Source organism: Callionymus lyra, chromosome 5 (assembly GCF_982586985.1).
Source record: "Callionymus lyra chromosome 5, fCalLyr1.hap1.1, whole genome shotgun sequence".
In the NCBI taxonomy this organism is placed as follows: Eukaryota; Metazoa; Chordata; class Actinopteri; order Syngnathiformes; family Callionymidae; genus Callionymus; species Callionymus lyra.
The window spans coordinates 13,358,053-13,378,320 of NC_141822.1; the positions used below are offsets into that span (position 1 = coordinate 13,358,053).

At 39.5% G+C, this 20,268-nt stretch overlaps 1 protein-coding gene across 1 annotated transcript; it reads left to right on the forward strand.

The window, feature by feature from the left end:
• Positions 1 to 2: 2 nt before the first annotated feature.
• LOC148079450 (MAM domain-containing protein 2-like) lies at positions 3 to 20,069 on the forward strand. Its single transcript, XM_087791024.1, has 17 exons — positions 3 to 86; positions 1,739 to 1,860; positions 5,894 to 6,031; positions 6,139 to 6,249; positions 9,601 to 9,875; positions 12,753 to 12,837; positions 12,939 to 13,076; positions 14,756 to 15,033; positions 15,158 to 15,251; positions 15,321 to 15,467; positions 16,617 to 16,736; positions 16,799 to 16,941; positions 17,028 to 17,124; positions 18,321 to 18,476; positions 18,552 to 18,805; positions 19,531 to 19,615; positions 19,773 to 20,069. The coding sequence occupies exons 2-17, from the start codon at positions 1,836 to 1,838 to the stop codon at positions 19,817 to 19,819; spliced, it is 2,193 nt and encodes a 730-aa protein (XP_087647150.1). The 5' UTR covers positions 3 to 86; positions 1,739 to 1,835; the 3' UTR covers positions 19,820 to 20,069.
• The last annotated feature ends 199 nt before the right edge of the window (positions 20,070 to 20,268 follow it).

The window sequence follows — 20,268 nt, forward strand, 5'->3', positions numbered from 1 at the left end:
AGCGGTTGCACAAAGCGCCTTTACACTCGCTGCTGCTGCTGCTGATGGAGGAGCTGCACCGACACTCCTCCTCCTCCTCCTGCCTGGTGTGTGTGTGCGTGTGTGCGTGTGTGCGCGCGCGCGCGCGGGTGTGTGTGTGTCAACGTTGCATTGACTATCTATAATTTATCCGAACCACCGCACCCTTTCAATGTAGCTGTTAGCTAGCATTAATGCTAGTTTGCTAAGCTAACATTAACAATTAGCATTTCTAATAAATGACTCTTAAATGAGTTTTAATTTCATAAACATTTGAATGAAAATAATGATAATTCATATTTTGGACGTATGTTTTATGTAAATTATTACCTTATTTTACAATTGGGGTTGAATATGTGATGTTTTATTTCTGACTAGCTCACCCTTGTGGACCATTAATGTGTGACTGTACAAAAAAAAAAATAAGGTGCAGTTTTTCTCACAAAAGAAACTATTGTTCTAACTGGTTTAATGATGGATGGCGCAAGCAGAGCTTTGGTAACTCCACTTAAAAAATGAGACGCCTTGTTTTGTGTTGTGGGAATTTAAAGGGCAACTAATGCAAAACTCCAACTCTTTTGACTCACATGTTTCAAATGTTGAATCTTCCTCTCAATGATACAGTAAGTCTGTCAACATGACCATGATTTGAACTACTTTATAAAGTTCTCCCCTGTCTGAAATCTGGGCGAACGAGAGGTTACGAGAGAGTCTGTAATAATGGCTTCACTCCTCCTCCAGTCAGCTGTAATCACTCCACACTTTGTTTATACAACGAGTCCTTTGGAGGTGGAGACATCCGGGGGTTGATGTCATACGGCAACAAACCGTGATGATTGGCCAATCACAGCGGAGTGGGTGTGGTTATGGTAAACCAGATTGAATCTCCAGAACAACAAAGTGTTTTAAGTGGGCGGGGCTTAAGATCATTTTCTAATGTAAATATTTCAATGAAAAGAGAGTTTTGTACAAACAGACACTGATGATACAATAGAGTCTAACATCTATTTACGACACAATTAAATCAACACATTAGTTGAACTTTAAAGAAGTTAACACAAAACAATTTGATTTACTATAAACATTTAAACCACTTTAGCTTATAAGTTTGGTTTGTTTAATTTCATCGTTAAAGTGATAGTTCACCGAAAATTCAAACTTCCCTCATTTTCTACTCACCTTCATGTCGACTAAGGGTTAATTATTTTCAGAGTCATCTGTTTCTTTTAGAGTCATAGACAAAAAATGGACGTTACAGACGAGCAGTATGAAGGTGTTTGGATGTTTTTAAGTTTCTTTTTGGACGAAGATGAAGACGAAGACAACTGTGCTCCAGTCGCTACATTAAAATGAACAAACATTTTTGTCTATAACTCTAAAAAGAACAGATTACCCGGAAAATAATTAACCCTTAGTCGACACAAATACAATGCAGTGACTGAAAATAACTAGTAGTAGTAGTAGTTTCTACCTTGGTTTTGTATAGGTTTAACATGTGGAAATTACTAATAATAATACTGTAATTTTACTAACATTTATGTGACATTTCCTGAGTTGTCTTGTACTAGCAAATTGTAAACCAACAAAACAATCCGTAGAAGTACATTCATGTTATTATGCCATGACTCCACCGGTCCGGCCCACTTGGGAAAAGATTTTCAAACCCCTGGTCTACAGTGACACTTGTCCATCTGACGTTGATTTGCTTCCGTGTTGCCAGGTTGCAACTGTTGCTGTTCCTTCTGGGATTTCCACGCCTCCCTTTCCTGGCTCTTGACTTGTGGATCCGGGGATAAAATCGGCTCGTCTCTGTTCTCATGGGCCTTTCTGAGGAAAAACAAGGTGAGTAAAAAAATACCTCAACAGTCCTTGCTTCTGTCCATGTTGAGTAAAGTATTTTTGATATCAAGGAAAGAAATCAACTGGCACACAAATCCCTTTCCTTTCAGTCATGACCCCCAGTTATGTTGGGAATCAACTGAAGCTTTAAGCTCTCATAATCAATTAATCTCATTTATCTATATTTCAGTTATTGTTTATTGTTCATCCCGTCATTTCCTTAAAAATAAACGTCATGTTGTTCCGTTCATTCAATTTCATTTTCATGCTTGTTATCGATGATGTAAAATGGCTTGTGTCGCGACATTAAAGCTCGGGTAACACATTCTCACCTTGCTCACGTGCATCCATCTGTCAGGGCGGCCGTTACCGTGACAACTGCATGTGATGGAGAATGCTGATAACGGCGTGAAGTAGTCGCCATGGCATCCAATCAGTAAATGAAAGCGCAAAGATTAGTCTCGACAGTGTTATCCGGACGATTTTGTGTGTGTGTGTGTGTGTGTGTGTGCATCGATGAAGAGCGCGGCGTAAAGAACGAGGTCATCCAAGTGTGTTTGAGGTCATGTGACCATTTCACTGCTGCTAACAATTCATGTCACACAGCCTATATTTTCCGCACCGAGTCACTGCTCTCCCTTTTTTTTCGGGTAGTCTTGAATAATTTACGCTGTTCCATGTCTGCATATACTGTTCTTATTCAGTCACTTTTAAAGCTTATCATGAACAGGCAAAAGCACTCCCAGGTTGCAGGTGCAATTCCCTGTATTCTAGCCTGAGATTATCTTCAATTAGCTTGAAATATTTCTTTAAGTGCTGAGGTTCCAGGATTGTGTGTGTTTGAGATTTACAGCCGTGAATAACCAAAAGAGTGAGAAATATTTACAGCCATATTGCACAAGTGCAGTTTCATGCGGCCCCTGGGGGCCACGTGAGCCCACCCCCTGTGTTAATACAGCCCTTATGAGCTCAGAATAAAGTTCTATGTATTTATCTAAACTCATAAGCCTTATGATTATTTATAATGACTAAAAATGTATATTGTTTGATGATTCATTACTGATTTAACTCTTTATTTGAGTATTTCCTGTATTGCAAAATAAATAAAAAAGAACATTTATTTTATTATTATGTATAGATTATATTTACAATTCTAGTTCAACACTGCAGAAAACTCTTTACTTCACCTGAGAAAAATCCCTAAATTTAGGAAAATGTTGTCACAACAGGATCTGGAGTTTTTAATCCATGTGTTTGTGTCTTCTCGTTTAGACTATTGTTTGTGTCTAAACAAGAAGGATCTGTCTCGCCTGCAGTTAATACAAAACTCTGCAGCGAGAATTCTGACCCGCTCTAGTAGAAGAACTCACATTTCCCCGATCCTTAAAACTCTTCACTGGCTGCCAGTTTCTTTCAGGATCAACTTTAAAATTCTGGTTCTTACTTTCAGATCTATTCATGGTCAGACCTTCCATCAGTGATCTGATCCAGACTTACACCCCAGCTCGGGCTCTGAGGTCTGTGGATCAGAATCTACTGATGGTTCCTGAACACGCTTAAAATACTACTTTACTTTACTTACTTTACTTAATATATATATTGTGGATATTTAAACATCAATATATAATTAAATAATATAAAGTAAAATTACAACTTTAGCTATTTAACATTTTGAATTATTTATTTTGAGTCTTTCCTGTCAAGACTCTTTTTCTTCTTCTGATTCTTCATTTGATATAAAGTCCCCTCAAAAAAATGTCCAACATGTAATGTCGTCTCATAGGAAATTGAATTTGCCAACTCCTGTGTAAGTGATGTTATAAAAACATCATTGTATTGTTGAAAACATTATATTTTAATTATTTTAACTACTCACAATTTGTTAATATATATATGCATTTCTAGTAAATAAACTCTTTTTTGTTTTGCTTATTTAGTAATAACACATTCTTTTAAATATTTATTTTATTGGGGTGTTGAAACAAGAGGAAGTAAAATGTATATGCAATATTGTTTAGACTGTGAAAAGACCATTACAGCCTATGGAGCAAATCCAGTTTTCTACAGATGTCATCTGTGGCTGAGTTGGAAAGAAAAAGAAAATCTGTGCAACACAGCTGTGTTGAAATGAGTCACATGATAAATCGATGTTCGTCTCAGAGTTTTTTTTCTTCCAAGATCCTATTTTTTAAGTATATTTTAACCATAAACCAACTGAGAAATCTTTTTGAATGTTTCCTGCAAACGGTCGTTGAACTGAACCACATTCCTAAATTCAAGCTGTGCAGAATATAAAGCAGAACCTTTACACCCCTTCCCCGTGATTCTGGCAGCTACAGGTCATTTATCGAAGCTGAATCATGTTTTTCAAAGACGAGCAGGAAATCGAGCAGATGACTGGAGCTGGATTTATTCAGATCAACATGGGATCAGATTCAAGATATTCTCTCCGTCCACTGTAGTGGAGCCAGTTGTTCTGTTTACACGATGAAATGATTCTCTTATGAGTTGCAAGATCTAATGTGTTTGAGGTTAGTCAGATGTCAAGATTCTCGTGGAAGTCCTTAAGGGCTTCGATTTGTTTTGCATGGGCGGATAAAAAAATAAAAAAACGTTGAATAAGAAAAGTCCAAATGAAGTTGTTCAGAAGTTATCTCAAGATATATTTATTGAAAACATGCATTTTATTGAGCTGTTTACTATATTTAATTAGATGAGTGTGCAGGGTTAACGTTACATATATACTGATGCACAGAATCCTTCATGAAAGTTGCCTTCAGTCTCATCAATCTCTGCCTAGGACTCATTCTGAAGGCTGCCAATGAGGATTTGCTGTCAATCAGAGACAAGCTGCATTAGTTAGTCTGAACCCTGATGCTGGCTGATCATTCCAAACTCCCAGTGGGTGTTCCCGCTTTATCTCTGGAGATTGGGAGTGGGAGAGTCCGCAAGGTTATTTGGTCCAAAAGCATTTGCTATTAATCGTAGGGATTTTTTTCATTTTAAAACTGGTTGAAATCGTTTTTATCAATAATAATTGTATCAAAAAAAGTTCCTTTTTTAAAAAAATAATGTTGTTAATTCTACCGCCGTTTTAAGAAATGTACAATACATATCATGCCGGAAAATAATTGGAAAAAGCGACTTTTACAGAGATAGAATTCTCGAGTTTAATAAGGAACATTATCTTTTTGACCACCAGAGGCCGCTGGTGAGTAAATGCTGGTTTGTTTGGGTCCTCGTGTGCGTGATCTCACTGTATAGCCTTTTGAAATGGTCTTTTTGAGGTTTTTATTCTTATGACATGTTTGTTTTATAGAATAACGTAACTGTATTAGTTAGCCCTAAAGTGTATTCAAGTAGGCATCTGAATAATTTTTGAGAATACTCGAATATGTAGCAGTTATAATCAGGATAGAAGTACATTTTAGAACTTAAAAGGAATATACTTGAAGTTTCCTGTTTGAAAATAAAGGATTTTGTTTTACCTAAACTACGACTTAGAATGATTTATTATTATTATTATTATAAAATTATTGATTATTACATACGTGAACTGTAATGCTTTATATATTATTATATATTATATTATATATTATATTTATACCGATATTCTTCTCTGACTTGGTTTTACTGTTTTATCCTTTACTCTTGATGTTTATCCAACTGTTTTTTTGTTGCATCTTTGCACCTTAGATGTTATGTTTGAATGATATCAAAACAATCTGAATCTATATATGAAAAAAGTTGCCAAATAAATATTTTGCCAGGTATGAATTTGGCATGTTAGGGGTTAAATCACCTGATGGTTATGATCAAAAGAGAAGCGGAAAGAAAGATTTATGAAAAGGGAAAAAATGTTGGAACAAAAAGTCCCTTTTTCAGAAAGTTTCACAGTTGTGGAGTTTTATGTATGAGGGTCGAACCCATACTCCTGCAGACGTACCTCCCCAAACTGTTTTCCCTCTCTCCCTCGCCCACCATCATTCACCATCTCTCTCTCCTCCCTCTCCGCCTCCACCCTCCTGCGCTCCAGCGTCTGCAGTGTTCTGCCAGGGAGCTGCAGAGACACTCGAACCGGAGTTTTCTCCGGATCAAACTTTTCCCCAGTACCTTGACAACAACTCGCAGAGTTCGGCGATGATGCTTCTGTTCTTCGTTCTGTCCCTGGCTGGTGAGTTCTGCTCGGGCATCAGTGCGAGAAAAAAACACTTTTTTTCTGTTCATGCCAGTGTCCGTGATTCATACTTGCCATGTCCTCTCCTGCTCATTCTCTCCAAGCCTCCATCCAAGCCCACAAGCAGCTGCTGCCAGGATCCTGCGACTTCGAGTCCGACACCTGCGAATACACTCCGGATGCAGACTTCGCGAGCTGGACCCTCCACAAAGATGGTAGATCTAAGCTCGGTTCAATGGTGTTTAGAGATGCTGCGCTCCAGACCGGGGGGAAGCACATCTGCTTCCAGATTCCAGCTTCTTGCAAACATCTGGAATCGGTGAAATCCACACTCTTGCATTCTTGTCAGCTTGAACTCTCAGCTGATACCAATATGTGTCGTTCACACGCAAATCTGCGTCCTGTCAACGTCAGGTTTGACGAACCTATCAAAGATTATTCTGGGATTATTTATCGAGGCTGATTCACTACATCAAACAGGGATTCTGTTCTCCCACTGATGTCGCTGGTCTTTAATCTTATTTCATTTATTATTCCTGTCATTTTCACTTCCTTTTATTAACCTCATTATCATCTTTCATCTTCATTTGCTTTCTTACCCTTAAGTGTCCAACAGACCTGAGTGTAATTGATCTTCAACAATAGACTTAATAATGGGTGTCAAACTCAATCACACAAGGGGCAAAAATATTTTAGCACTTTTGAATTTTTTATCAACCGAACTGTCTTCAACAGGACGTATGAATCAATTTTCTTCAACCTCAATTTTACTTTAAATGGAAGACTATATATAATTTCAGTTCTTTTGTCTCTTGGAGCCAAATTTCACTTCCAACACGTGATCAAAACTAGTTAATGTGTGGATTTTTCACTGACAAAGGCAGTGAACATCAGGTTGATTCTTCACTTTAGGAAGTGTTCTTTTGCACTGTGTTCTTTAATATTTCTGTAAGGAAACAGCTTGGCTGTTAAAATGAAACTCAAGATTTGTACTATGTGTAATTTAATGTTCTTTTTGGTAGAATTGATCTTATGAAATTGGTATCGAAAAAAAAATATGGTTCAGGAACAGGTAATCGAAGTTATTGGTATCTGTAGCACTATCGAAAATGTTCGATCGATACCTGGCCCTACTTATTGTTGAAATAGATTAACTCTGTTCCTTATCTTATCTTAAACACAGGCATCTTTATGGGTCGCCTTATCAACATTGAAATTAGTCTCCATTCATCTGAATTAAACTATATTGCATCGACTTTATTTGAAGATTTAAACAAAAACAAAGACATTTCAATAGGTGGATGTAGATTCACAACCATTTTCGTTGAAGCTCAACAATTCCAAATGGTTTGGCATCATGTTGAGAAAGTCATTTACAGTCTTGACTAACAGTACGCTACCAGTCTGACTCCAGTTTTCCAGCCTGCATCATCCGCCAGCGGACCAAACCAGCAACTTATTTTCCATGTCTGAAAAAACATCCAAAAATATTGATAGATTTCCCTTTCATTCATGCGACTGACAGTATGTAGAAAATATTTAAATATTTGGTTAATATCTTAACGCCCTTGATTGGTTGGGATTCAAAAATTAATGTGAAACGTTTCGTAGTCCAGTTGTGTGGTTGTTTGTGTGCCAGTCACCCTGGAGACACACAGAGTGTTGTGACTGCAGCTTTTGTTCTCAACTAAGCGCTGAAGCTGCTCGAAACATGTGCGGCTCATCCACCCCTTTATTTATTGTATCAGCTTGTTCGTTATTAACCAGGGTTAATGGAACATTTGAGGATTTAGAACGCTTTGATACATGTGAAAGAGTGTGTGTCTGTGTGTGTGTGTGTGTGTGTGTGTGTGTGTGTGTGTGTGTGTGTGTGTGTGTGTGTGTGTGTGTGTGTGTGTGTGTGTGTGTGTGTGTGTGTGTGTGTGTGTGTGTGTGTGTGTGTGTGTGTGTGTGTGTGACAGTATGATGTAGCGACAGCATTCCACAGCCCCCCCGGTAATAAACGACAGACCTTTCAGGAGAGAACTTCATAAGAAGAAGAAGAAGAAGTCAGGAGCTTTTCTCTGATGGGAGGAGAGAGTAGTCAGATGTTCCCCCTCAAAGGAAACTTGCGTTCGCGTTCGTGCAGATGCACTTTAGCGGCTTTAAACTGTGACTCTTCGATTTGTGCTTAATTTATCTTCGTTCACAAGTGTAACTGTTACCATCTGCAAATATGGCCTTAGATGTGAACAGAGGACGATCCCAAAGAACAATCTTACCCTTAAGATGTATGTGAGAAATGCTTCGATGGGATTTAACATCACACTATATCAATTGGGATTTGTTTTATTTTTAAATGCAACACTGTTTAGTTCAGGGGTCTCAAGTCAACTGGCGGTGAATATAATCAAAGCTTTCTCAATGATTTCAACCAGTTGTACAATGATGTCCTTTATCGGGGTGTAAGAAAATATAGATCTTTTTTTCCTTTGAAATAACATTCTATTTTAATTCAAATTTATATAATGGTTTATATTTCAATTGTGTGTGCAAAGAAGACAATCATTCGATGTTTTACTTTTAAATTAACACTCGGCGTTTGAATTTTTGTTTGGTGCAATTAAACCTCCGGCCACTAGTTGGCAACATTCGTCATTGCTTTCAAAGTAACAACAAAACCGGCGAAAAGGCAGCAATGAGTGAATGGAAAGTACACACCAGGCTCCAGCAACTTTTAAAGCTGATGTTTACACTCATTTTGTCTTTAAAACAAAGTTTAAAGTTAAAGAAATGAAACACTGACAGATACTGGATATTGCATGTTGCTCCAGGTTGTTTGTTGAGGCACTTCAGTGTTTATTGTTAATATAAGTTTACATTTTTGGTTAATATTTTGTAAAGCACTTTCACATTTGATTAGAGAAAGTATTTACTCTTACTTTGTTGTAAAAGCCAGAAACAGTGTTGTCATTTAATGTGGCCCCCGGATGTTTGGCTCAAAGTGTGATTAATTCACACGTTGATATCATGAATTGAGCTTCAATAAATATTCCATGACCTGCTTGTTTATTCACCAATATCCTCTTTTCCTGAACTCTTTGTACTCTTTCACTAGTTTGGAAATTCAATATTTCCCCAAAAGATAATCATATTAGTTTCATGCTTCAGTGAACTCCTGAATCTCCCGGTCTGCAACTCATTATTTCATTATCCTTCATGTGTGCGGGAACAACAACCAGTGTTTGTTTTTTTATTGACTTGCTATTAACTTCATTTCTATGTGAATTAGGTCACATGAGAGATGGGGACGATCTTCTAAACTTACTGCTGGAAATCATTCATTTCAACATCTGCTACCTGCTCATTTAATGAGGAAAACACCCGTCGTGAACCGCGGTGTTGTAAATATCAGCGTTACCTATAAGTTGTGTAACTCTGACTCGTTGTTGAGCAGATATTTGTGATTGTTGCGAGGAGACTAGATTACATCTGGTTAACAGAGTTAAAGTCATGAGATCCAGTCAAGAACGTTTGGATGAAAAACACATTTCAATTAAAAATGAAAAATTGTGGTTTTTTTCCAGGCCGTTTCGTGGCCTTGGACACAGATTTAAGAGACAACGGCGAGGAAACTGGCGCCGGGACGAGGACGACCGGGATCCTGTTGAGTCCGGATCTGGAGCAGGAGGAGTGGAGCTGCCTGCGTCTGGTCTACCAGATCAGCGCCTCTGGCAGCCTGGCGGTCCTGCAGCGAACGGAAGGCGAGAGCCTGGACCGGCCGCTGTGGAGCAGCCAGTCGCCGTCGGATAGCTGGGTCGTCTCCAGCATGGACCTGCAGAACATCTCCGCGCCTTATAGGGTAGGTTGAGTCGATCGTCTTGTCGTGGAGGTTTTTCTTGGCTTTAGAAACTAGACCAGGGAAAAAGTCAGTGATGGAATTGTTACACCATCTGTTGTTTCTGTTAATGTTGCTCTTGCCCCTGCTGCACCTCATCATCACCTCTTTAAGCAAAGAAATCACTGAATTCCATTGAACAAAAAGCATGCTCAAGGGTTGAAGGGTCTAAACAAGCATATTTCTCTTCCTGTGTAGCAAGTAAGCGCCTATCAGTTCATGTCAACACAAGGAAAGGATACAGATTTTTTTCTGAAGTCTCAAAAATGTGGAAAAACAATTATTTTTCTTCAATATATAAAAAAACAACTCTAAAATTGGGAGAAAAATGGAGCAAAACCAATGTTTATGTCTCGGCAGAGCATGTAAACACAATTTTTCAAAAAGTATCAAAAATCTGGAAAATTTGTATCAAAGATGTGGAAATAATTGTTTTTAAGTCTCTAAACTTGGGGAGAAATGCAGCAAAACCAATGTTTATGTAAAGAATGAACCAGCAAAGATAACCCAGAAGCGAAGGACAGCAAGTTACCAGGCAGTGGTTTACGATAAACAGTTAAATAAACACAAAAAATTCAAAGTAACACACAAAATGATGGCATCAAAGGTTCAGAGTCGAAATCTCAGTCTTTTAACGAGTCCACTTAAAAACCAGATGTCCAAGAAAACTAAAGCAAGCGATTCCACTAGAAAACACCAAAAGGCAAAAATTAAATCCAGAACTCACCAAAGGAACACAAAGCGCTGACAGGAAAAAACAGGAGAATAATGTCCAAGAAGCAGAACTACAGAGAGGTTCACCGATGGTCCACAGAAGACATGCTGACGCCGACTCAGGTCAGGACCAGACTCTACATGCAACACCACTGATTGGCCTGATTGTCCATAACCGTGGATCTTGCCAAGCACCTCGCTCAGGAACTGTCAAGATATCAGCGCAAACACAGGAAACCCAGGAAAAGACTGTACAAAATAAAAGCCCCAGGAAAGGAAACGTGACAGTTATTTTACTGGCGGACCATGAAAACACAAAGAAATGTTGTCAACATGTTTCTGTAGTCTCGAAAAAGAAGAAGTTGAAACTTTTTTTATAAGTCTCTTAAATAGGGGGAAAAAATGCTGCAAATGTATTTCCCCGATGGACCACGTTAGCATTCCTAGAAGTTAAAAAAACTATTTAAAAGTCTATAAAATTGGGGGGGAAATGCAGCAAATACAATGTTTATGTTCCAGGGGACCATGTTAAGACAAAGAGATGTTAGAGAAATTTCAAAAATTTAATTTCCTGGAGTCGTTAAAAAAACGATTTTGCACCACAAACCTATTTAATGCTGAAATTATTTTTCACAAACAACACTCCTGCTAACAACACCAAAGAGGAAATGGCACGACCTGCAAAAACCAAACGTTAAGTGAATAAAGATACTTAGATGGCCTCGTATAGATTGTAATTATTTACATATTTACACACTATTTTACTTAAATCTTTGAGTAAACATGACAGAAATAACGTCCAATGGAGTTAAATAATAATATTACTTTTGTTTTCAAAATAAAAAAAAATCAATTCAAAAAAGAATCAAAAATAAAACATGATTCAGTCACTCATAATCAATACAATGTATATTAAATAATGTGTTTTCTCTGCCTGTTCTGAGTCGTGGACCGGCACCAGGTTCCCGGTGGTTGGGGACCACAGATTTATACACCGGACCCTGCTATGAAAGATATAGGTCGACAATTCAAGTTCGACTCTCATTTGAAGTGGAGAGAAAACACACACCTTCCCTCCCAGCCTGATTATGAAAACACTGAGTGGAAACAGTCCGAGATGTGTTTAGATTATCCGTGGAAGCAGAGCCGGCTCTGACAGGGTCGCGACCTACATAATGGCGGACTGGGGCCTCTGCTTGAAGAGCATGTTGGGTTTTTTTATCTCACGAACCCTCCGAGTCTGAAGCATGAAATTGTTACTGCTCACACGAATACTGTCGGTGTTCTCATCCGTTATCTACGACTTCTACCTCTGTGCGACTTCACAGTAGTGATGGATTGATGAAGCTTCATGAAGCAGATTTTTCAGAGCCCAGGAGGTGGCGCTCTTCTCTCCCAAAATAGATCGCAGAACTTAAGCTAACGCTAGCAGTTCTTTGATGAGGTTTCATGATACAGTTCGATACAGTTATTTTCAAAAACCATTAGAGGGCACTCTCTGCTTTTTAATTGATGGATTCAATGAAACCTCCCATCATTTTTAAACCGAGAGCGCCCCCTACAGAGCTCTGAAAATTGCAACACCGAATCATTGAAACTTCATCAACACTCATAATTATTGCCGGTCTTTTTAAGTTGCTAATCTCTATTTATTCATTTTTTGTGTTTGGCAAGTTGAGATTTTACCTTTGTAACTCAACTTAAAACCATTAATATAGGGTAAAATAAGATAGAAAATGTTTTTTCTTCATTAAGCAATTGTTCTGCAGTTGCTTTGAATTATCAATATGACAAAAAGGGATAAAAATATATATAAATTCACTTAAAAAAGTTGAAATAATAACTATTAATAAACTGAAAAAGTCTGTTATTCTCTGGGACAGAGGCAAGAATCTTACTGTTGTTTCCAATTATACAAAGAACTTAATCCCTAATAAAGTTACTCCCTGTTTATCATTAGACAAAGTGAAATTGCCTTATATTTTAAATAACGACTAAATGACTTCCATGTCCTCACAGCAGTTACGTGAGCGGCATGTCATTTCCTGTATTTAACATTTGAGCTGAAGTATCTCGGGCCCCGGCGTGAAGTCATTGGTCCGCGCCTCTACATGTGTTCCCCATTAGATCGTGATCGAGGGTAAACCTGGAGAGGAACCGGGCAGCAGCGTGGCCGTGTTCGAGATCCACATCAGACCGGGATTCTGCCTGGGTCAGTGACCTCCAGCACTCCATCCAAACCTTGATCCGGTTAGATGTGACCGGAACTAATGGTGACCATAACTGTGGTCGACCTTGTGTGTTTTCTCCCAGAGTGTGACTTCGAGGAGTCTCACCTGTGCGGCTACAGTAACCAGTGGAACGCCAACGTCAACTGGTACGTCGGGGGCGGAGGCGGGAAGCTGCTGCACAACAACATGATCGACGATCACACCTACAAGAACAAGTCAGGTGAGCGCGAGGAGATCTTCAGCATCGAAAAATTAAATTAAATATTTATATTTAAGACTTTTAATCACTTTCTGTGTGGAGTTTGTACGTTCTCCCCGTGTTGCGTGGGTTTACTCCGGGCACTCCAGTTTCCTCCCACAGTCCAAAACAATACACAGGTTGATCGGGAACTCTGGGAAATTGTCCATGGGAATGAGTGTGTGTATGAATGGTTGTGTGTCTTTGTCTGCGACAGACTGGGGTCCTGTCCAGGGTGTCCCCCGCCTCTTGCCCAAAGAAACTGGGATAGGCTCCAGACCCCCCAGCACAGAAAATTAATAAATGAATGAAAGAATATCACTCAAGACAAGCTTCATTTTATACATTAATCAAATATGACAAGAGAAGTTAAGAATAACTTAAAGTACTTGTTAGTCCGTTTTTTCAGTTTTTTCTGTTTTTATTGTTGCTTTCACCTCATTCAATTATCTATAATTCCATCTTGAAAATATCTCTGAAGTCACAGCACATGATAATAATGTAGGATTACATAGACTTTTATCTTTAAACTTTAGTTTCTAATAAACAGAGATGATTCACCAACTGAATACCTCAGTGGTGCTGTTGCAGAACCACTTATCATTCAATGATCTATCAAAGAAACAATATAAACCGTATTTAACTTGGAGAATAAAGATGGTTTTCTTTACAAATGTCACTAATACTTTCATTAGGTACCGTAATAATAATAATCGTCACATAGATTTGAACTAGATAGAACTTTGTTTTTTATTTTTTTATTGGGAGTGATGGGTGGATGAAGCTTCATGAAGCATTGCCTTTATTTTCAGAGCCCATTAGGTGGCGCTCATGCTCTAAAAGAAAATGCTCCAAAGATAATTAATGTGTGCCATCTAGTGGACACTGAAAACGATGCTTCATGAAGCTTCATCAACAGACCTAACCAACAGACCTGATCTTCAACCTCAGTCTCAAAATAGATCACGGAACTTTAGTTAACTCTAGCGATTGGTCAACGAGGCTTCATGAAACAGCTGATGAGGTTTCAGTCGATAAAGTGTCCTCGTTTTCAAAAGCAGTCGCTCTACACTTCGATGAAACCTCACATTATTTTGAAATTAAAAGTGCCAAATACTGAGCTGAGAAATGTTGCAACACTGTATCATGAAGCCTCACCGACACTAGCTGACACAAATTCATGGCCGGCCGAAACCAACTCATTGCCGGTGGATTGTCGCGTCTGTATCCATTCTTACACTTATCGTGGTTAGAGTTGTCGGACCTGTTCGAACACAAGACCCTGCTGGGCGTGAGAGGCGACTCAACATCTGCCTTCAATTTGTTGTGAACATTTCAGTCTCAGGAGGAATAGAACTACTGACTGTTGTCAAATTATTAGTCCTCATTTTTACATTATAACGTCACTTTTAAACAGGTGTTCCATTTATATTAGTTCACTTATCTAAATTCCAAATGAATCTCATGTAGAAAAAAGTATTGATATGTGAAAGATGTATTTAGGTATATAGAAATAAGTGATGATCATCATTATTATCTTATTCTAAGTAACATTTATGAATTTATTTTGTCATAAGAAGAAGCAAAGGTTTAAACACAGGTGACGAATAACAAGATCAAACAACAATATAAAACAGTTTTTCTCTCTCCACCTCTTCAAGGTCACTTCATGTACGTGGACTCGGTTTATGCCAAGACTTTCAAGGAAGTTGCCAAACTGGTGTCTCCGATGGCGGCGGTTCCGATGTCCGGCTGCCTGAGTTTCCAGTACCAGCGCAGCGAGGAGCGAGGAAACCTGTTCTCGGTTTACACCCGCGACCCGTTGAGACAGTACCAGGAGCTGTGGAGAGCCGGTCCCGAGGGCCCCAATGACTGGCATGCTGATGTTGGAGAGTGGATACCAGTTCAGGTGGACCTCAAGGCGCCGTACTCTGTCCAGGTCGGTTTTTATTCAGGAGCTAAAACGTCTTTTTTCTCTATTTTCCTGAGTGAGATGAGCATCTGGCTTCACGGCATCTTCACTATGGTTCATAAACTCTGTTTCCATATGTCGTTCCGTCCAGGTGGTTTTTGAAGTGGCCTTTAACAGCCCCAGAGGCGGACGTGTTGCTCTTGATGACATTTCCTTCTCCTCAGAGTTCTGCAGCACCGACACTGGTGAGCCACGAACACAACCTTCCTTTCCGGCAGCATCGACGTTAACATCATTCAATGTGTGTCGCACAGAGCCGACCTTCGACCCCTCCATCGCCAACTGCGACTTCGAGTCGGGTTTATGCCAGTACAAGCTGGACCTGGCACCGGTTTCCTCCTGGAAGAGAGTGTCCGTGAAGCCCAACATCTTCAGGAACGGAGATCACACCACGGGCACAGGTGAAGCACAGAACCTGACAAATCACAACATGATATATGAAGAGGAGCTTTGGTCTATATGAGAAACAGATGTGACCCATGATGCAACACTGCACAGAACTGCACGCAGCACAGAGATATGTCGACGACTGTCTTGTAAGACAAGAGGAAACACAAGTCAAACTACCATCGAAGACTCAAATGAAAAGGTTCAAAACTAGTTCAAAGTTAAATTAAATGAGAATATTCATTCAATTATTGGTGATTGATTGAGTGTATTTACTTGTTCAAAGTGTGTCTGATTAAGCTGTATAAATTCAGATAAAACTATGAAACTGATCATGTGATCTTTTGAACGTAAAGTCACAACTTTATTATTAATAATAATTATTGCTGTTTTAATTATCAATACTGTAGCTGTTTACATTCTTTGTTTGCGTCACATTATTTTCTATTTCTGCCATTTTCTCCATTTGGAATTGTTGCCAATAATTCTTGAATTTATGTTACTTACACATATTTTGTCAACAGAATACTTCAACAAAATCATGTTTTAATATTGTCAAGATTTAAACACATTTGGTCACAGCTCGTAATTAGACCCAGCATTAAATATAGTTACTCAAACACTTAATGGAAGTTCATCAGTGACTTCAGATCAATAAAGTTCTACCTTAACCTTAACCTTAGAATATTGTTGAATTTATTTATTGAAATGTTGTTGTTTTTTAGTCTTTAAAAAATACAATTGAATTTAATAATTCTATATTTAATTTTCTTTTTGATTAATTTAATGACAAAATACGAATATGTTTTCAAAGTATTATTATTTCTATTTCTCATAGAGTTTAACATTTTTATTTTTTCACATAGAATTAGATAATGTGTGTAACAACAATCATTCATTTTGAAAATACTCACATTTAACCTTAAAAACAATTGTAACCTTTCAATATAGATAATATTGAATCTATCTTTTTATTAAATATGCAAAATGCTTGTAAAAACTAGCATTTTAATAAGGAAATTCAAAGTTTAAATTCAATATTGACATACTTCCATAAGCCTGTTATTAGCTTTTCAAGCAGCAATATCATGATCCACCAGCAGGGAGGCAGCAGCCACAGCAGGAGCAGATCAGTCGTAAAAGTGATTTGTTTAATCCATCAGGCTCCTACATGATGACCCAGTCCCGCCTGAACTCACAGTCCAGCTATGCGAGTCGCCTGGTGGGTCCGACTCTTCCCGGCAACATGAAGTACTGCCTGAGGTTCTTCTTCTCTCTCAGAGGTGGGTCACGCCTTTAGCGCCGCCAGGTGGACACGTGTGTCACATGACACGTCTGTGAGCAGGTAACTACAACAACACGGAGCAGGCCCTCAGCGTTCTCCTGCAGCACGGCGCCAGCCACGAGACCATCTGGAACCTTGGAGAGAAGTCCAGAGGAATCTGGATCGCCACCGACGTGACCTTCCAGACAGCACAGCCCTCCAAGGTCAGGTTTGGGTTTGGACCCGGAAACCACAAACACTGTCAAACATGTGTGTGTCGTGGTGTGTGAAGGACCCTCTGTGTGTGCAGGTGGTGTTTGTCAGCGCCTGCAGGAGCCTGTGGGACTGTGGTTCTGTCGCCCTGGACGACATCAGCGTCCGCCTCGGGGACTGTGACCTCACCACAGGTAAACACCAGCGTCACAGCTGTGAGGGATTTAAACTCTCGCCTTTGATTCACCTTCTTGACATCTGTGGACAACCAAACTGATGATGTTTCATTAAACAGCTGATGATGGTTCATTAAACAGCTGATGACGTTTCATTCAACAGCTAGTTAGGTTTCATTAAACAGCTGATTAAATTACATGAAACGGCTGATGATGTTTCTTTAAACAGCTGATGATGTTTCATGAAACAGCTGATGATGGTTTGTTAAACAGCTGATGATGGTTTGTTAAACAGCTGATGATGTTTCGTTAAACAGCTGATGACGTTTCATTCAACAGCTAGTTAGGTTTCATTAAACAGCTGATTAGATTACATGAAACGTCAGATGATGTTTCTTTAAACAGCTGATGATGTTTCATGAAACAGCTGATGATGGTTTGTTAAACAGCTGATGATGTTTCATTAAACAGCTGATGACGTTTTATTAAACAGCTGATGATGTTTCCTTAAACAGCTGATGATGTTTTAAAAAACAGCTGATAATGTTTCATTAAACAGCTGATTAAGCGTCATTAAACAGCTGATGAGGCTTCATGAAACAGCCGATTTAGTTATATGAAACAGCTGATGACGTTTTATTAAACAGCTGATGAAATTTCATGAAACAGCTGATTTAGTTTCATTAAACAGCAGATGACATTTCATTAAACAGCTGATGAAATTTCATGAAACAGCCAATTTAGTTTCATTAAACAGCTAATGAGGCTTAATGAAACAGCTGATTAAGTTTCATGAAACAGCTGATGATGTTTCATTAAACAGTTGATGTTTCATTTAACAGCTGATGACTTTTTATTAGACAGCTGATTAAGTTGGTAAACAAATGATCATGTTTTATTAAACAGCTGATGATGCTTCATTAGGACGAGAGGATACAGTCGACTAGCAAATAGCTGATGAGGCATCATTAAACAGCTGATGAGGTTTTATTAAACAGCTGATGATGTTCAGCTCTGTGTTTGAAAATAATGTAAATTTTCATTGAATTGAACAATAATCATCAGCTCGTTGACCTTCATTAAGAAAGTCACTGTCCTGGCAATTCTGTCCATTTGAAGTTTGTTGTTTTTCTACCAGAGAGATGAAGGCTCACAAGAACTTGACCTCCTTGGCAGAGGTAACAATATATTTAGGCTGTTCATCTGGTCCCCAGCGTCCTTGTCCAGCCTCCCGGGTCAGTGTGACTTCGAGGCGGACCTGTGCGGCTACTCTCAGGACAAGCAGAGCGACGACGGCGACTGGGAGCTGAGGAGAGGACCCACCCCCACCTCCTACACCGGACCCCGAGGGGACCACACCTCGGGCCTGGGTGAGGGTCCACGATATAAGAACAACCTTTGCTTTGGTCACCATAGCAACCGATGTTTTAAACACTGACCCACAGGGAACTACCTGCACCTGGAGGCCTCCCCGCTGCTGCCGGGCCAGACCGTCCGCCTGCGGTCCCGCGCTCTGAGGGGCTCCTGGGGGCCTCAGTGTCTGCGCTTCTTCTACCACATGTACGGCTCCGGCACCGGGCAGCTCAGCGTTCGCCTCGACAAGGACGGAGGCGGCGCGTTGCTGTGGCAACGGAGCGGCGAGCAGAGCGTGGCCTGGCTGAGAGCAGCGATGGAGTATCAGAGCGACAGCCAGCACGAGGCAAGAAGACGAAACACTCTTTAGTTTTATTGTTAATAACTTAAAAGTTTTGAGAGGCTAATTCTGAGAAAAATGACTAGAGGTGAGAATCAGGCGAAACAATACGTATCATGATTCAGGGGCAACAATACGATATATTGTGATACTGTAGTAACGAGTACATGTGTGTAGTATTGTCGAGTACTTGACTCTGGTGTTGCAGAACTTACAGACCACATGACTCTTGACGAAGTCGTAACTGATTTTGTTTGTTTTGAAACCAAAATATGTTCAAACATCAGCTAGGAGAAGCTGCTGGAGTCGACTGTATCCTCTCAAGCTCAGTTATTGCCAGGATCTTGTGGAATTTAATTGTTCCTTTAGCTGCGTAGGATGTAATGACTGCTGCACAGCCATCTAGTGGCTGTAAGTTAAATTACAGCACAAAAATGAATTGAATGTGCAATCTTATTTTATTGAAATTCAAACCATAAAATAACTTTGATGAAAATGCAGGATTGGAAAGAAAAACTTAAATAATTTTATAAAAATCAATTCAGTGCTGTTGTGAAAAATAATACTGCAATATTTAAGTGTGTCGATTTCCTTAAACCCCCACATGTGACTAGCAAATATGTATTACATTTACATTTACAAATGAAGCCTAAATGTGTCGTTTAAACAATCTTCTGAAACACAAGAAGTGAGAAAGGTCACCTGACCTGACATTTGACCTCCTGCTGCAGATCGTGTTCGAAGCCACGCGAGGATCATCGGTGAGAAGCGACATCGCCATCGATGACATCATCCTGGAGGCTGGACCTTGTCTTCGTAAAACACTTTTTTTTAAATTTTAATGTGTGGCGTGTATGAGTCACACTGGCACCGACCATCTTGTGGAAACTTTTGTTCAACCTTTGAATCATTTAAAGTTCCTGTAAACTTCCTGACGATCTTCTCTCCCACGGTTCTTCTTCTTCTTCTGCAGCCGAGGAGCTTCGCACCGGCGTGGAAACCTCCAACGACATCGAGTAGTGGCGTCGGCTTCATTTTTTTTTTGATGAACATTTTTCAATTTGACCGGAGTCCGATGGATTCCCTCGTCTCGGGAGGTCTCGTGGACCACAAGAAACCGTTTCATTTTTCCGCCCGTAGGTCCGTCTCCGGAGCCAAACTCATCCCAGCGGCATCATAGTCTGCATCTCGCTCTGCACTGTAGCCTCAGAGTCTCTACACGTCTATGCATTAGATTAATGCTCAAATAAAAGCCAGTGGTGAACCAGGAGAGTCGCTGCTCATTTCAACAGTGACGTGTGGACGTCACATGACCCGTGTTAAACAGCTGATGATGTTTCGTTAAACAGCTGATGATGTTTCATTAAACAGCTTATTAAGCTTCATTAAACAGCTGACTTAGTTTCATTAAACAGCTGATGACGTTTTATTAAACAGCTGATGAGGTTACGTGAAACAGCTGATGACGT

Bases quoted from the DNA above. Each gene is read 5' to 3' on its own strand.
- LOC148079450 (XM_087791024.1), top strand. From the start codon at position 1,836: ATGGGCCTTTCTGAGGAAAAACAAG. The intron at 1,861-5,893 runs GTGAGTAAAAAA...CCTGCGCTCCAG, and splicing joins CCTTTCTGAGGAAAAACAAG to CGTCTGCAGTGTTCTGCCAG. The intron at 18,477-18,551 runs GTGAGGGTCCAC...ACTGACCCACAG, and splicing joins GGACCACACCTCGGGCCTGG to GGAACTACCTGCACCTGGAG.